Genomic DNA, 18,024 nt, shown 5'->3' on the forward strand with positions numbered 1-18,024 from the left:
GCAGCGATACTATCGCAGTTTTTCTCTGCCTCCCTGGCCGTCGCCACTGGGCTGTTGTGTGCACCCCGCGCTAGTGCGCGGTTAGATAGCTTTGCAAAGCCCAGAGAGGAGGCGTTTCGACCAACGTTTCTAGAAACGTTGGTTTCGACACCCTCATTCTTTCCTTCCTCCATGGACACCCTCCTCTACCGATGGAAAGGACTTCGCAGTCATCATCAGGCTGTTGGAACCGGAACAGAAACACCAAAATTCGATTACAAATTATTTAGCTGTCATAGGAGAATACCGCACGGCAATTCATGTATAGCAATGCCTTGCGCACCTTTACAAAGAAGGAAAATTGGCTGCGGCTTAGCTCAGCTATGCCTGGATATACAAGCAATATTTATGCCGTGGTTATATGCTTGATTAACTGGTGCTTAGAGACATGGCACGTTTCCATGCCAGAGACATAGCTTGACACGTTTTCGCTCCCTTCTATTCGCTAAATCCCTCACATGGTCGGCAATGCGCATGGTTAGCAATGTCAGCCGGATGGTCCAACTCGGCCCGCCGCCTGCGAGAGCACGGTTCCAACCTATTCGCTTCGTTCATAGCGAGAAACTGGCAGGCGCGCACGCAAGCGGCGCCTTCTCAAGAGAACGGAGTCATATGGCTAGTCACGTGACCACAACTAGCAAGGCGACGGTCGGAGTAGCAGCGGTGAACCACGTGGTTAGTCACATGACAATACCGCCACCCCCCCCCCCCTCCAAATCGCGTGTGAGGTACAATGTTTGAATCCCAGTGCTGGTGTGTACGAACCATATTTTTCAATACGCCAAGGCATACCCAGCTAGTTGAACAGCGTTCTCAGGAGTGCCTGATCAAAACAGAGTAAAAAAAAAGAAAACCAGCAGTTCTTCGCTGCACTGCAGACAACCGATTAAGAAATGCAGTGTGGAGAGAACGTTTACGCTATACTGTGCAAGTTGCGAAACTCGAAAGCAGCACAAAATATCTTTTTTTATATACACATCTCTGCCCTTTTCTCACTTCTTTATTTGCTTCCTTTGCATGCACGGTGCAGGTGACCTTACATATCCTTTTTTTTAGTGCAACGTTAAGAGATCAGAAGCAGACAGAGTGGGTTAGGGAACAAATGCGGATTAATGACTTCGAATTCCTACTCCAAATCAAGAGGAAGAAATGGGCTTGGGCAGGGCATGTAATGCGAAGGCAATATAACCGCTGGTCCTTAAGGGTAACGGAGTGGATTCCAAGAGAAGGCATGCGTAGCAGGAGCCGGCAGAAAGTTAGGTGGGCGGATGAGAATCAGAAGTTTGTGTTGCAGGGACACGGAGGGCGCTTGGAGAGGACATGTGAGAGGCCTTTGCCCTGCAGTGGGCGTAGTCAGGCTGATGACGATGATGTTGTACTGTATTGTATATGCAGACGGCTTATACTAGGAAGACAAAGCTGTGAGTGGTGCGGTCGACGTGGACAAGCTATCGCGTGCAGCACGCTTTACAGCACCGCCCGCCAACGAGCTTGAACGTGGCACAACAGCGAGGAGGCAGCGCGTGGGTGTGTGTGCCACCTCAGACAGCTACAGCTCTCCTCCCCTAGCCACCCTATCTCCTCTCCTGCATTGGTGACGATAGGGTGCCTCGATATAGCACGTTGTCGTCGTCAAGCCACCCTAGGTTATGCAGAAGGGGTGTGGCGGTGGCTGCATAGAGCCATGCAGAGGTAGAATTGCCAGCTGTTAAATTTAAAATTCAAAAATTGCAACGCATAGAAAAAGTATTGCAAGTGTTTAGTTCAAACATTAAACTAAAATGCTTATGATACAACACTACTTGTTAATCTTTAAGATTATAACATTTGGAACATAGCCTTGACAAAATCTTTAGCCCATAGGGACCAAGAAAAATCTAACGGAGGGATCTTCTTCATTTTTAGCGCATAATGCTCCCTTATCAAGAAAAACAGATTACTGAAATATTTCCACGATTACCACATACGTTCCAAAGTTACACAGGTGTACTTTTTATAGTACGCTAGGTCCTCCCCATAGCACATGTGGCTACTTCGCTCCACTCCTACTTGGTGGCGTGAATTTTGTTAAAATGTCCATGATTTTTACACAGGGCGACATAACACTTCTTGCAGGCCCTCATGAATCTTTTCTGGCTATACTGGCACCGCAGTTATTCTCATTTGCGCAGGAATCGTTCTCCTTTTCACAGAGGCATCAGACACGATTGAGCCAGAGTGTCTGCGAACCGCTGGTTGATGCATGCAAGGCGTAGGTAATGACGAGTAACAGTCTTACCAAAGCAAAAATAGTCAGCAGGCTCGTCTCTAGCAATTTGGTAGATTTTTGAGGTGCTCACAATTGCAAAGTTGAGCTTTTGTGTCAACAGCCACCCCCAGTTTTTGTTCCTGATGCCGATGTACGAGTAGTAGCAGTTGACGACTTGATCTGGAAGGTCGACACCTGCCATACAACTGTTGTAAAAGGAGAGGAGTTTTGGTTTACAGAAGTCCCGTTTTTCGTGCGCTGTAGGCAACCACCGCTTTACAAAACATGTAAGCTCAATGCTGTTATAATCGTAGGCCACAGTGACTACACTGTAGTCCTTAGACTTCAATAAAAGCATGAAAGCTACACTATACTGAAGCAAGAACCAATTTTTCCTGTCTGCTTCTATTCCATTGCTTTCTCTGGGCTGAGGGGACACTGCCTAAACTCGTTTTAGCGAATGGTTCCTGTAGCCCGAAGGTCCACTTGCACGGAGCGTTACAGAATGTGTTGCCTGGTGCCTTCGCATTACATGCCCTGCCCAATACCATTTCTTCCTCTGGAATTTCGACTAGGATTTCAGTCACAGCTGCAGCAGCAAGGCTTATTTTGCCTCTGAGAAACTAGTACCTGAGCCAGTGGTTCTCAGAGGGCCGTGGGTTTCTTGTTAGATAAACTTCACCGGGTCCCATGAACCACAGTTTTGCAATAAGCGTGTGCTCAGTACAAAAGGTGCAAAAACAAATGCCATAAAGTTTTAAGGGGACTACTACTGCCATGGCGTAAGAGAAATGTGAATGACCCAAGAAAATGTGTGCAGTGGTGCGACACTTGGGTGCGTTCTCAAACAAACCAGCCAAACCAGTTCCTGGAGCACTATCACACAATTCAGAGAGTTCTGAAAGCACTGGCATGTGTTTAATTGTAAACAGACACTGTGTCAACAAGCAGCATGTAGCACTACTGAAATCCAATAATTTTAATAATCTAACATGATACAGCACCTGTTTTAACCTTGACAGTGTGATACACTTCGCAGAAGTAGGTACCAGAAACAACATTAGCAAATTTACGGTCTCTAAATGTTAAATGAATGTGTACACCAGCACATGTCATATTTACATATGTTTGAACAGGTTTTCAAGACACAGGTTTCATCAATACAAGAAATACAGCACACCAAACGCAAAGCCATGAGCAGCTCAAGCAAAAGCCCAAGGTATGCAGATGAGCTCTGCAAGGTAATGCAGAAATACCTCAGTCGAGTTAACGTCTTGGCTCGATGGATACACTGCTGTGACTGGATCGAACTTACACAACCATGCCTATCTGAATCACATGTTTTCACATGAGTGGTTATGAAGCAGCTTGTATAGCAGCTCCTTCATATTGTGTGCTGTTTTTCTGTAAGGGTGTGGTGAAAACATTTGGTTTGATGCCAATCACGTTCACACCCTTGCTTTAAAATCGAGAGTAAAAGGACATCAAGTAAGAGAGGATGTGCCACTAGTGAAACAAAATCGCACACAGATTTAATATTCCCAGTTATTGTGTCTTCATGTACAAGCCTTTCAGAAACACAGAATGTGCAAAGTGATAAAATGTCTACAACTTCACAATCCTCAATAACACAGAACTGAAATATGTTAACGCAAACACGCACGCACATAAACACACACACACTGAGGCAGGTTCTGGCAGACTAAAATGCATAGGAGGCACAGCAAATCGTCTTTCTTGGGAGGCACAGCAAATCCTCACTTGCAGCAAATGTTCCTTGCAATGTATAGCAACCACACTGCTGGTGACGTTGTGCAGGCCGGAGAAGATCGGTGATGCCATCAACATGGCTGTCACGTGGGCTGCGGTCAAAATGTCTGCGCAGACATTCAAGAGGGCGCACCACAAGCACAGATGGCCAGCGTGACACTGCACTGGCAGCAGCTCGAAGCCATTGTGGCCCCTTACTGTCATCACCAGTCACAGGGCCCAAAGCGTTGAACCACTTTCTCCTGATCGGCAAGATCTTTCTGCACTTTCTTGCGCATGTAGAAGATGGGGCAGTCTCGGCTGCAAAGACACACACAGAGGCACACTCTTCAGGAGGTAGTGACGGAATGTCCTAGTGTTGTCACAATTACAGTCATGTCCCATTAATATAACCACTGTTAACATGGACGACTCCAATTATGGACAATTTTCTTGGGGACTAAACTTTTTCAATGTACTTACACCTTGTTAATCTGAAAACTCGCTGCATGGACAGTGAACAGGGTGAAAATGTATGCAGCCCATTGGGACCCATGTATTTTTGTCCGTTAATATAGGCAGTGATGAGGACAAAATCCTGAGTGCCTGAGACAGATGTTCCGCCCCTTGTATTTTGAGTGCAGAATACCAGCGAAAGGTAGTGCGGAATTGTAAATGCTGGTCTTTTTGTGCATGAGCGGTTTCATGCTTTACAGTGGCCAGTTAGCCGCACTGCAATATGGCTTGCAAAAAAATTAATTCTGAGCATTACCTTGAAAACCACAGTCAGCAGCTGTCAGCCTAGTGAGTACAGTGCTCTTAGGATGTGAACAGTCGTCGTAGGAGATACTTCATCACGTCTTGTGGACCACTGGCACTTTGCAGTGCCTTTCAGCTTAGTCTATGTAACAGACGAAGAATAAGCCGACTGCAGAAGTTAAGCTATGAATGTGCTTCCTGTCCGAGAGAATCGCACTTGTGCCCATCCTGACAAGATCTAAAGAAAAAACACTGTCATGCTTGGAAAATGCATTCTTAGCAGTGTCCAAACGTCTATGCTTTGCGCAAAGCCAGGCAAGCTGTGTGGAAAACATTTGCCGCCGACGCCACGCTTGCGCGACACGTGTTCACCTGCCATCGAAACACACGCAGGACATCACCGTGAGTGGCGCTTCCATGAAGATGACCGGCGGCACAGTGCAACTCGCAATGTTTGGTCCGCAACGTAGCAGGCCCAGAAAGTACAGAGGATGCCGGAGCTCAGCCCTTCCCACCATCTTTGTGGCAGTGTGAATGAATGACACAACGCTACATTCACTTGCACAACAAATGCGTTCACATAGCCGCACCCACTGTTTAGTTGTTGAAACATCAATTCTGGCTAATGTATTGCCTTGCGCAATGAACATATCTCCTAAAATTATAAAAAAGAAAAGCGAGCACATTCATTATGTGAGTAAATAGAGTACAGTATAAAACCTTGATATGATCGTGGCGGAAAAAATTTCAGGACGAGTTCCCTGGCCGAAGTGCACTGAATGAGATGAGCAGATTTCGCGTGCTCCGAACACTCGCTCATGCCACTAAGGATGATAAGAATGCGCAAGCCACGTCCGCACTCTCGAGCACCGAGCACTGCCCACACATCACTGATACGCAATCGTCAGTCACACAGTACATACTGTGCGTGGTGAGCGGTGGTGGCTCACGGCTGTAAATAAATCTTGTCAGCTGTAAACCGATCTGCGCGAATGCACTTCCCGTGGTTCAGCGTACGGATTTTGTTCGTTTTCGATGCTGCCAATATTTTCCGTGACCCCACGAGGTTCGCGTCACGGAGACTCTACTGTGAATGAGTCAACGGACGAAAGGTGCCGTCTCTCCTCCTCACCTGGTGCAGAGCACCTCCTCGTGCAGGCTCCCCGAGCAGCGCTGGCACTGGGTCCACAGCTGCGCAAACTTGGACTCCAGGCTCCCCAGGTGGTTCACCTGCACGGGGGAGTCACCGTTGACCACCACTCTCGTGCCACAAATCTCACTGCCAAAGGCACATGTACCTTCCGTTTTACGGCTGCGTTTCTTTTCACTTGAGGTGGCCATGTGATGTGTGATGTGAGCGGACGTTAAGGAGCCCCGTGGTGTAAACGGAACCCTCCACTCTGGTGTCCCTCATAACCCATGTTTCACTTTGGAACATTAAGCCCCACAATTTACAATTTCACTTGAGCAATCAGCTCTGGTGACCATTCTAGTTGATTGTGCGATTTTATAGGTGAATTCCATCAATTCAGTGCTATACAAAGGTGCTGAATCTACACTGCTAAAAGTAAAAACAGAATTTCGGCAGTGGCAAATTTACAACAGACAGGATGACCACCTTACCCCAGGCGAGAAATCTTCCATGCAAAAACCAACCTGGCCCCATTTTATCAGCGCAGGCATTTAAAGAAATCCACTGCACAAACAAGAGATGCCACCCTATCCAACTCGTAGATCTTCCCCTGAATTTGCCAGCCAATCATGCACAGACACCTCAATCAATATGCAAACCAAATGCGCACTAAACGCATTTGCCACGCCGCCGCGGTGGCTCAGCGGCTATGGTGCTCGGCTGCTGACCCAAAAGACGCGGGTTCGATCTCGGCCGCGGCGGCTAGAATTTCTTTGGAGGAGAAATTCTAGAGGCCCGTGTACTGTGCGATGTCAGTGCACGTTAAAGAACCCCAGGTGGTCGAAATTTCCGGAGCCCTCCACTACGGCGTCTCTCATAGCCTTAGTCGCTTTGGGACGTTAAACCCCATAAACCAAACCAACCAAATGCGCACTAAACGGCAAATCTCAATCATTCCTGTCCACCAGTGGATTCGGCATAAGTGGACACACTGCACAGCTGGCCTGACAGGGTTCGTTATGGCCCCAAACAAACAACAGCAAATTTTTTGTGGTCACCTGCGGTCTGGCAGGTCAGCTCATAACTGCCAACACAGTTGGGACTACAGCCAAGCCTGGATATATCGAACTCAGATATATCGAATTAATCTTTATATCAACATTGAGAACATACCCTCGAAAATCCTTGGGAAAAGTATAGCACTGATGCTTGCGCATATCGAACGCGTGTTCAGCAGAACATTCGATATATCAAACTGCATGTTGCGCACCATAATTCTTCTAACGGCGCTCTACGAACCCTTTCAGGCACGGAGATGGGTCAGCTGAGCAGCCTTGGGGAGATGCTGGTAGTGTCAAGCCGTGCGGTGAGATGAACGTGAGGAATATTTGAGGGTGACCTGCGTTCTATTGTGCTCATTTCCACGCCACACTGTTGTTATGTGGTGAAGCCAATCTCGGCCCTTGCCAGGCATGCTTTGCTGCCAAAGCTGTTGCTGGAACCAATCGTACCTTAGCTTTAATGAGATTATTGTATTTATTAGTTTACCGGTAATGGAACCAAACATCTTCCGACAGGCAGTGGCTGGCTCCAAACCATCTTCCGCTGCAGATGCAATGTGAAGCAGGTTAGACGTAGAAACCCCTCACGACACAGCATTTCCAGCACACCGGCAAGCATCATGTTGCTACACGAATACATCAAGCGAGGGTGGGTGGAATGTATTCTTGCTTCTAGGCTACACAAAAGCTTTGCTGTCATCAAAGTATTTTGTGATCCCTTTGAATTTGATATATCCAGGTTCGACTGAAGCTGTGGCTGACCATCTTAACCCTACGTGGCACACAGACTGCTGTATGCTTCTGGAAATGGGATATTCCCATGGTATGCACATAAGCACACAGCCTAGGCTTGCCAAAGCTTGTCTTGTACATGAAAGGATGAATGAGAGAACACAATGAAAGACAGGCCACTTGCCTCAACCAAGTAGATTTCAGCCTCCTTTGCCTTGCAGTGCTTGCACACAGCAGTGTCTGCATTGAGAAAAAAAAAAAGAAAAAGAACAAAGCTGATAATGCACACAAGATGGCACTGACGTGGCAAAAAGCCTCACAGAAAACACATGCACAGGAAACAAATGTGCACACAGTTGGCAAGCTATATTATTAGTCCGTTGTTATTACCAATGTATCACCATCATTTGTGGACAGCTGCCAAACAATTCCTCAGATGCAAAAAGTTGAGACATCTGAAAGTTATTTAGATGTTAGAGAACTGTCTCAGACAGCAGCATGTGAATCAGGTGAGACGCAGAAACCTGTTTGTGCGAGAAAAACTTTGTGCCGAACCCTCGCTATGGATGCAGATACAGAGTGGTTTTTGACCCCGTGCGCTGGGAGAATGGAATGTGGGGACTAAAATAAAAGGGACACTGCACTTCTGGCACATTTGAAGCATTAGCAGGGACTTATGCCAGAGACAGCAGCAAGAAATCTGCTGCACAACACTGCCACATTAAAGCGGAGACAAAATGCCATTGTCTAAATGTGTACTGGGTTAAGGCACATTCACACTGGTGAGTCTCAGACATTGTGTGATTGATTTTTGTCGACAAGTTAGTTCCGGAGCACTCGGAAAGCAGGAAGGGAGCGTAACAAATCGGCTTAAACCTGTTGTGCGGCCTCTACGGCTCGCCAGTGTGAACCCGCCTTTAGGCTTCTTAAACCTAAAGGCATAGTAGAAACAGCACAAAGAATGTGGCAACCAGTGTCTGTCTCCCATGTTGTGCTGTCCTTCGTGCTGTTGCGCAGTGCAGCACACTTTCTTCGACAGAATAAATGCGTCCAAGAGAGGGAACAAGAACGAGGGCGACACTCACTCTGGTCGTCGAGCACGGCCCGGCAGCCGATGCAGGTGCTCTTCTTCTTGGTGAAGGCGGCCAGCGCACCGATCTTGGAGTGCACCACAATCTTGGTGCGTGTGTGGTCCCCATCTGCCGTGGGAGGAGGAAGGGGGGGGGGCACAATCAGCCAGGGACAGCACACAGCCAGAACAACACTGTCACACGCGAGTCAGGCCATGGCTACCATATCTGCATGAATAATGAAGCACAAGCATGAGCACATGAGGCAGAAGCTCATCATGGTCGCTGCTTCTTTTCGCTGCACCGATGATGGTGGTGACAGTGCTGCTACAGGTGCATTCGTCATCAAAATAAGCTGTACAAGTATTTCAGCCAGAAAGAGCCACCCAGTCACCCTTCAGTCACAGTCACCCTTCCTAAAAATAAGTTTTTCACCATCCCCACCACCATCACACAATAAAGGTCAACCCGTTAGCTTAAGCACTAAAGCCTCATTGTAACCACTGTACTGAGCCACTGAGGAAGAATGCAACTGGCATCGAAGAAGCCAAACTGAACTGCCACAAAACGAAAGGAGCTGGAATAAAGAATGAACTTCCAGTCTATGAGATCCTGCTTCAGATTAGTGCTCAGCTGTTTTGATCCATTTTGTGCACAACACATAATTGCGTACAGCCCGTGGAGAGAGAGAGTAACTGAACACAGGCTTGCTAATAACAAAGAGAGAAGCTAATTCTCAAGGAGTCAATTTTATCATAGTCGTGCCAAATCAGCAGCCCGAGATGACTCACTGCTGGGCGAGTTGATACTACTTGAAACTAAAATTTGCTTTGAGAAAAAGGAATAAAAAGAAGAAAAGACACCCGAGCTCTCTTGCACATCGCGCATGTGTCCAAAAAGTAAAAGGCATGGGCTGCAGCATGAGCATAGGAATGTATCTCTCAACTCTGGGTAGTTCATCCTGGCCGTGAGGAAGCTTTCCACCTCCACAAGGCTCCGATGTTATAAAAGCTTGTGCAGACAGGCATACTACAGTTAAACCTGGATGTTACGAACCTTCATGCAGTGAATTCCTTATTATCACAAAGTGTCTCAATTCCCCAAGGCTGCTCTTATTAAAATGTGTATATTTGTGAACTGCACATAACGGAGGTGTTGCGGCAGCGGTAGACTTTGGTATAACAAACTCGCTATGCCCACTGTTTATTAGTTAGCACTGGGTTACTTAAACTTTGGCTGAACTACACTACAGCTCCAGAGAAATAAAACAGGAATGGCCACCAGAGAAATGTCTATTATCACAGCAAGAAAACGCAGTTGACACAATGCACTGCACAGCAGGTGAATGGCCCCTCACTGTAAGCACCGCAGTCTCAGCGGCTTTCGCTTTTGTAATGTCAAACCTGCAATGTCACACCAGGTGCGACTAAAACAATTTCTGCTGAAAAGCAGAACAAAACAACACGGCATAGCGCGAGAACATGGGATGCGCACCGTGCGCTCCTCAATTCCACTCAGTTGTTAACGAGATTCTGATGCCAAAAGGTGACACGAACCAAGCAGTGGCACCAGCGGCGCCAGACAGCACCAGCAGTGTCCATGGCGGAGATGGTCCTGGCTGCTACCACAGTCGCGTTATCAATGCTATCGTGAAATATTTGCTAGGTCATCATGTCTACATCTCCCATTTTTTCGCCTTTGCATTGTCTTTCTGAACCTTGACACGAAAACTGTACGCAACTCAAAATCACAAACTTTTTTTTCAATTTCGTCACATTTAGGTTTAACTGCACATCGTTATGAAAGAGACACTGGCGCAAACCACATCCCTTCAAAAGGGCAAGAGAATGACCACCGTTTGCCCAGTATTCCCTCTGCCCGAAATTCTCTGCGTTCAGCTAATGTCCTCTGAAGACGCATCCTACGGATAAGGACGAAGTAAATGTGTGCAGCGCGTGCAAGAAATGCAAATGTTTCGCGAGGATACGAACGATCCAGTAACTGTCCCACCCTCGCTGGAAACCTCAACAGCATGCCTTGAGAGAAGGGAGAAAGGGATGCCGCAGTAAGGGGGTAATCCTGACAAGGCCGGGACACTCACGCAGCAGCACGGACTCAGCCTTGGTCTCGCCCAGGATGGGCTCGAAGATGCGCAGCAGGGGCTTGCTCAGCTGGTTGTCCAGGTAGTACTGAGTGTCGATGGGCACACTGTGCTCCAGCACGTACATGGGGTCCTCCGACTTGAGGTAGGCGGCCGTGCCTTTGGACGCGGCCACTATCACGTACGGCACCCGGTCCCCCAGGTTGGGGGCACTGCCGGCATCACGCTTGCGCATCCTGCAAAGGCCACCACGGCATATTCTCAGGTGCTGTCGGCCCCAAAGACAACGAGGGCCTCGAAACTAGTTGGCAGTTCATCGTTGAGATGTTCAGTGCTATGTGGAAAATGGGACAGGGACAGAAACACAACCCGCATGCATAAGGGTGCTATGCTGGATGCGTTTAAGGTATACAGCGCACATTTTCAGCAGCACAACAAGGATTTACTGCAATGTCTGGACTGTAGCCTGCATGCCTCTATTCTTGCTGTAAAAACCAAAAACAAAAATCAAATGTATATTTGGTTTTTCACACCCAGCCCCTGGCAGCAAAGTGCGCAACTTTTGAATAAAAAGGCAGTATTAATTTTAAATCCTGAATGATCTGCAGATTTTCTGTGGTCCTGTAATTCAGAATGTAAATTTTAATAGAAAATTTGACCAGGCAGCTTGGACTCGCTTGGTTACTTCAAAGGTTTGTGTTGCTATGTGGGAACGCTTGAGTTCACTGCAAACATGGGAACATTAAAATTGACTGGTAATGTAATGTCACACCACTTAATGACACTGCCGCCACAGTGGCTCAGTGGTAATGGTGCTCAGCTGCTGACTTGAAAAATGCGGGTTCAATCCCGGCCATGCTTGTCGCATTTTGATGGAGGCGAAATGCTAGAAGCCCATGTACGGTGCAATGTCAGTGCACATTAAATAACCCCAGATGGTCGAAATTATAATGAGCCCTCCACTACGGCTCTCCTCATAGCCTGGGTTGCTTTGGGATGTTAAATCCCAAATAAAAAAATCCATATATAAAAAAATTTATATATATAAATTATTAAAAAAAATTATAAAAAAAAATATATAAAAAAAAATCCTCACAGACAGCACTGGCATGCCAAATTCGTCAATACATAATGCACCGCACGCCTGTCCCAGATTGTCCAGACTACACGCGCTCTCTTTCTGATGCACTTATTCAACTGACAGCTGCTCTCAGGCATCCAACCTTGGCTGCTACCCACAAGAGAGAAATGTGCAAAGTAGGTCTGCTGACACTGAAACTGTCTAGACTTGCACTGATTGACACAGCGACCACGACAACTCCAAATGGGCTCCCACTGTAGAAAGAGCTATTTGTTGATGTAGACTGTTGCTTTGTTGAATCCAATGACAGTGACTACCAAGTACTGCAGGCAGTTGGACAATGTTCTGTGCTTGCCTAATTTGTTTCACTCCATTTTCGGATAATTTGAAAATCTGCTTAAATGAAATACAGTAGAACCTCGATGATACAATTCTCACGGGGTCGCGAAAAATGCTGGTATTAGCGCGACTGGTGATCACACCACTGGCGATGTGAGGGCTATGCGCCACTGCTCTCATATCACAGATTCCACGATCACCAGTTGAGCAATACACATTGCGAACACTGTGAACCACAGCTCAGTGTTCGCAATGTGTATTACTCTGGTGATCGTGGAATCTGTGATATGAGAGCAGTGCTTAATGCTTGCGGGTGCAGTCACAGCACTCGTTATCGTATGGTCCATAATGACGACAGTGTTTGGACCATCAGAAATTCTGCCGATAGTGCGCAATGTACTTTGGCCAAGGAATTCTAGAGATTCGCATGATATAGAAATTTGAATCATCCATGATTATATTGTTATATCAATATCATCAGAATCTACAATATCTTCCACAGTCCAATTTATTTACTTATTTACCCACAGCACCACATGTGGCATCACAGTGGTGAAGGGGGTAAGTTATGAATGGGCTATGATTTAACAAAGTTCTACTGCATGTATATAGAGTTGGGGACAAAAGTTTGTGGACCACGTGTTCCTCAAACGAAGCCGACAGCTCTGCTATTATCCAGTGGCTGGAGACCACACTTGTGGAGGTAAAAGTGAAAATTTTGCTCTTTCATCTACACAAGTGTGGTCTCCAGAACGCCAGCTAATAACAGAGCTATCGGCTTCATTTGAGAAACATGTGGTCCACAGACTTTTGTCCCCGACTGTACAGTCGTGCACAATATGAAAGGGAACAAACCTTTTGCACTAAACTGTCAACTTTCTGGTTCTTTCTCTACTAAATTCAAGAATGACTTTTTGATATATCATGTGCCAAGAGGTAAACTAGTTGTAAATGAATGCTTAGACTTTGTTTCCTCTATATTGCTAACTAGTGTACATGAACACTGGCTTAGACAGTTCACTGACATAAGTTATATTCCTAGTTACTCAACATTTTCCACTAAGAAATTAGCCAATGGAAGGAAACACTAAGGAAAGAAAAAGGCCTCCGTGAGGAACAAGAGCGGTTGTGAACTCACCGGTGTGCCAGCTCCACGTGTGCCTGCTTGGCGGCGTACTCCCCGTCGTTCTTGGTGAGCTCCTTGGTGATGACCAGCTGGGAGATGTCCACCCGGTTGCACAGCAGGTCGGCTATGGTCTGCTTGGCAAACTCCACCGCCCCATCGGGGTCCCTGCACGGAGAGGAAGCCATCGCTCACTGAAACCAGCACTGCCATGCAATGCAGTGCAGTGTATGGAACTACAGTCGAACCCGGATATATCGAATTCGAAGGGGATCGGAAAATAGTTCGATATAGCGAAAATTCGATATACAGATATAGGCTAAAACTGCACTCGCGATCACAACAAATTGTGGCTTACCATTTGGAACAGCCGCGAATCACGTAGTATGGGCACGCAATTTGAAAGCGCTTTATTTCGCGGAAAAAAAATCACTAATTTTGGGCTGCTTTTTCCTCTGGGAAACAAAGTTCAAAACACTGGTCTCAATCTTCTCGAGACTGTCTGGGCGCGAGAGCCTGCATTCCATTTCGCCGCAGCAGCGCCGAATTAGGCTGAACGCTGAGTTCAGTGGCTGTGCACGGACGCGTTTCTTCGAGAACACAGTTGCCCTCGTCGTCGCTGGAATCGGCGTCTTGAACGCCAGCTATTCTGGCCACAGTGTCCTCATCAGCGAGGTCGGCTACCGCTTGAACTTCGCTGCCAGCGTTAATAAAGTCCTCAACAGTCACTTCGGACGGAACGGCGCCGGGAAAATTGAACAAGTCGCGAAACGCGTCGTCCAAGCACTCATCGTCATCTAAATCTTCTGGACATTCATCTCCGGCCACTTCAAGGCCTGCCTTCGCAAAACAGTTGGCTACTGTGGCCTGCTTCTCGTCGCGCGTTGAAACACAGGCACACACAAGAAAAACACGCGAGGCGCAGATGCAGCGGTCCGAGCGAAGCCTATGCGAGCGGTAGTCAACGCGGCTGCGAAGGAATGACAGAGGGAAAAGAAAGAGCACTGAGAAAGATCGGCGCTCTGGGCTTTGCTTTTTATTCCTTTCTCCCCAGACCCGCGAGCGACCGTTTTCTCTCTCTTCCTTTCATAAGGAAGCGTGGCTTGGAAACGTCGCCGCGCGCCTCCATGCCGTGCCCTCTCTCCGCTGAGCTCCAATGACCTTGCCCAAGCGCACGCCGGCGTTAAGGGAGGAGCGGGAAAGAAAGCTCGCGCCGGTGGGGTGCAAAAACGGGGGAACAAAAAAAAAAAAAAAAAAAGGCCCTGCGCCTGCTGACTGACTGCGGAAATATTCTCTGCTGAGGCGGCTGAGGACCGGTAAGGAATGTCTTTGGGGAAAGCGCACCTTCCAGGGGCGCGGCGCGGCGTTCGATATATCCAATGTCCGGCGAAAATGGAATTCGATATACAACGCAACTTTCCTATGCTTTTACATAGTATTTTAAAGAGGGTAATCTGTGTGTTCGATATAGCCAATAATTCGAAATATGTGGGTTCGATATATCTGGGTTCGACTGTAGTACAAAAGAGAATCCTGGTTGGGCACACCTGTGCCCACAAAATGAAGCAGGAAAGCAGTGGAGGGGGGGTCAGAGTGATGCAAACACTCAGCAGCTGTCAAATGAGAATGGCTGCAGCTATGTACTATGTATAAAAGCAAAAGTGAATGGACATAAAGTGTGCGGCAATTTCATGAGGCTGGTCTACCGAGCACACTTAATGTGGGAGCACACCCAGGAGCTTGCTCTACTTCACTGGCCCCTTCTCAACAAGCTTGGCACCTCACACAAGCTCAAAGGCTGCACTAGAGTGCGTTACACTGCTGAAGGCAACTCTGTCCAATTTTGATTCTATGACCCTTTTTGGTATGTTGATGTTTGTCTGCTAGAAAAAGACACATCACTGCCAGGAAAAATAGGAGCTCATGCAATTTAGCACACTGTGACTTTCATTGTCAGGGGATGTGAAAGTGGATAAACCTCTACTTGCTGTTGCAACTAAATTACCAACACCAATCCCACAGCTTCAGCCAAACAACATATGCTGACTGCTAACAACCTACTCGAGGACTGAAGTACAGCAGTACTGTTCCAGATCTTGTACAACCCGCAGGATGGATTGCCTTTTATCACATGGCTGCTCGCATATGTGCGCCTCTTGACTTTGAGCTCCGCTGGTTGAAAACAAACCACCAACTCCTACTGTGCATGTGCAGTTCAAGTTAGCGACAGGAGCGACAGAATGCGGCAGCTGTCAAGTGCACACTTGCCACTTCGCAGGCACAGTTGACATCTCGTGGAACCGGACTTCACCTAAATTGCCCAAGTGCATGTTTTCAACCAGTTTTCCAGGTGGGATGTCACACCTCATAAAAAGGCTGATTGTAGCCAACACTGCTTGCACTAGAGCTGAGGCTGACGCAAAGCATTCCCTCACCGGTTGATGAGGATCCGCTCGAGGCAGGTGTTGATGAGGTTCGCCACCAGGGGGCAGTTGTCTCGGCGCACAGTTTCGATGCCCTTGCAGTCCATCTTGTCGTATGTCTCAGGCCGCGTGTACAGCAGGCCCGCGTAGCGCTTTTTGTTGATCAGCAAATATGGGTAGTACACCTGGGACCAGCAAAAAGGGGTGGGGCAGGTCACACTTGTTAATTTCCGGTGGAGTAGGGGCAAAAGTAAAGATCACGCCCAGCAAAGGCAACAAAATTTGTTCTGGCTTTGTTTAGTCGGTACGTTTCCTTCCCCGTAATATGTCCTGAAAGGAAAACGCTGAGCGGGGTGGAAGAGGAGGTGGCCATTTTTGTTACGTGACTGAATTACAATCCTTACACTTCACACTCTGTTACAAATCAGTTTTCAATGCACCAAACAGAAATTGGAGGGGACGCTTAACTCTTTCGCTACCGCAGAAAAATGGACGATTTAGAGTGTACGGAAAGAAAAATTTTTTTCACAACAACTAATACACCCAGCACATATTGCAATGCATGAAATTGTAGCTTATTAGTTACACTTCTGAATGAAACAAACAGAAGAGTTGTGTGTGCGAAAGTAAATTAACATTTATTTGTGAAATTTGCTAAAAACACAAAAAAAGTATATAGCAAAAACAAAAATTACCGGCTGCACTAAGCCAGAACTTGATTAGAGGAAAACTGGAATATACAAACTGTTGCACATGTTTATAGCTGTCATTATTCACAGTTTCAGCTATGAGAAAAATTTACTGCACTTTCCATGGCCTGTCAAGTCAGGGGTTCTGACTGTGGTGCCACTGTGAAGAGCAATCAGGGGTGAAGATGTGAAGCAGAGGTAGACTGACAGGTGCTTCACATAAGGTTTTATCTTTGTTCCTCCCTTGTTCTCTGATAGCCGAGCTTGCAGTTTCTTCTTTTTTTAATTTTTTTCGGTTGGTGTTGAATGGATTCTATGGGAGGATTGGGGGCGTGGACTTCATTTCCCTCATCATACCCGAAGATTTCTTGAATGAGCTGCTCCCTGATAGCCAGCTCATAAAATTTGGCATTTTAGGCAAGCTCTAAAACATCAGAATCAATGAAATAAGTTTTAGCGATGTGGTTCGAAAGCCAGGACACTTTCCAAGTCTTGCCAATAGATGCTGCCGCCACTGAATCATCCGGGTCCGTTATGTGCAAAAAAAAAATAAACAAAAAAAGCGAAAAACCAATTTTGAGAAATGATTTTTGATGGCAGAGGGCCAGAATAGATTATTCTGGTATTTCAGTAGAAATAAAGTCGCGGCAGGTCAACAATTCCATTGTATATGATGATTCCAATGAACATCAGCATCTCCAACAGATTCGCGTCTTCCCATGAGCCGTCATGCCGAACTTGCCGAAAATCTTCATCCATGCATACTTATTAGTGTTTCCGCACACGGTCTTCATCATTTCCGCCGTGAAGAGCATCAAAAAAAAGTCGAGAAGTCGAGCTAATCTCCGAGCGCCGCTCCGCCGCGATGTGCCGATATGGGCACCTAGCTGTCGTCTTGGTTGAAAAACGCGACGCGACCTTGAGCATTTGGCAAACTGCCTTCGCCATACGTTGTCAAGACCCTGAAGCACAAAAATAAACCACTCCCATCAATTAGAAACAGTATGAACCGCAGAAAAGCCACAGCGAACGAAAACAGAACTTAATGCAAGTACGCGCTGACGTTCCAAGCTCCCGAGGCGAAGTCTCGCTGTCGAAACAGAAATCCAACGTTTGTACATTGTTGCCCGACTAATAATCACTGCTTTCGTCGCAAAAAACGAAACCGAAACCGGCCAACGTACTCGGTGTCAGCTTTCGTTTTCGAGGCGCGCGCGGTGACGCGGACGCCATTTTCTCCGGCTGACGCCGCTGCGGCCGTTCAAAGTTTTATTTTTCACGGCGCCCCCTCATGTCAAAACACAGAAACCAAGGCTGCGATCGAAAGAGCAGTTGTTGAGCTTGCTAGCTAGATGGCGGAGCACGTTCACGACTCTCCAAAATGAGCTTTTTTGCGCGGGCGATTTGAATCGATCATATGCGATCGATGGCCTATGGCGCGGTAGCGAAAGAGTTAACCTCCACCTTAAGGGTACGAC

General features: G+C 47.1%; 1 protein-coding gene across 1 annotated transcript in view; it reads right to left on the reverse strand.

Moving 5' to 3' along the window:
* Positions 1–3,183: 3,183 nt before the first annotated feature.
* PolD1 (DNA polymerase delta 1, catalytic subunit) overlaps positions 3,184–18,024 on the reverse strand; it is a 45,461-nt gene continuing 30,620 nt past the window's right edge. The window contains exons 14-20 of the mRNA XM_089560937.1: positions 15,870–16,042; positions 13,450–13,602; positions 10,892–11,127; positions 8,806–8,919; positions 7,905–7,960; positions 5,928–6,025; positions 3,184–4,357 (exon numbers count right to left, since the gene is read on the reverse strand). Of these exons, the coding sequence (XP_089417063.1) occupies positions 4,261–4,357; positions 5,928–6,025; positions 7,905–7,960; positions 8,806–8,919; positions 10,892–11,127; positions 13,450–13,602; positions 15,870–16,042 (927 nt within the window). The 3' untranslated portion in view covers positions 3,184–4,260. The remainder of the gene's footprint in view (positions 4,358–5,927; positions 6,026–7,904; positions 7,961–8,805; positions 8,920–10,891; positions 11,128–13,449; positions 13,603–15,869; positions 16,043–18,024) is intronic.

Source organism: Amblyomma mixtum, chromosome 1, assembly GCF_055824585.1.
Source record: "Amblyomma mixtum isolate Tamu chromosome 1, ASM5582458v1, whole genome shotgun sequence".
In the NCBI taxonomy this organism is placed as follows: domain Eukaryota; kingdom Metazoa; phylum Arthropoda; class Arachnida; order Ixodida; family Ixodidae; genus Amblyomma; species Amblyomma mixtum.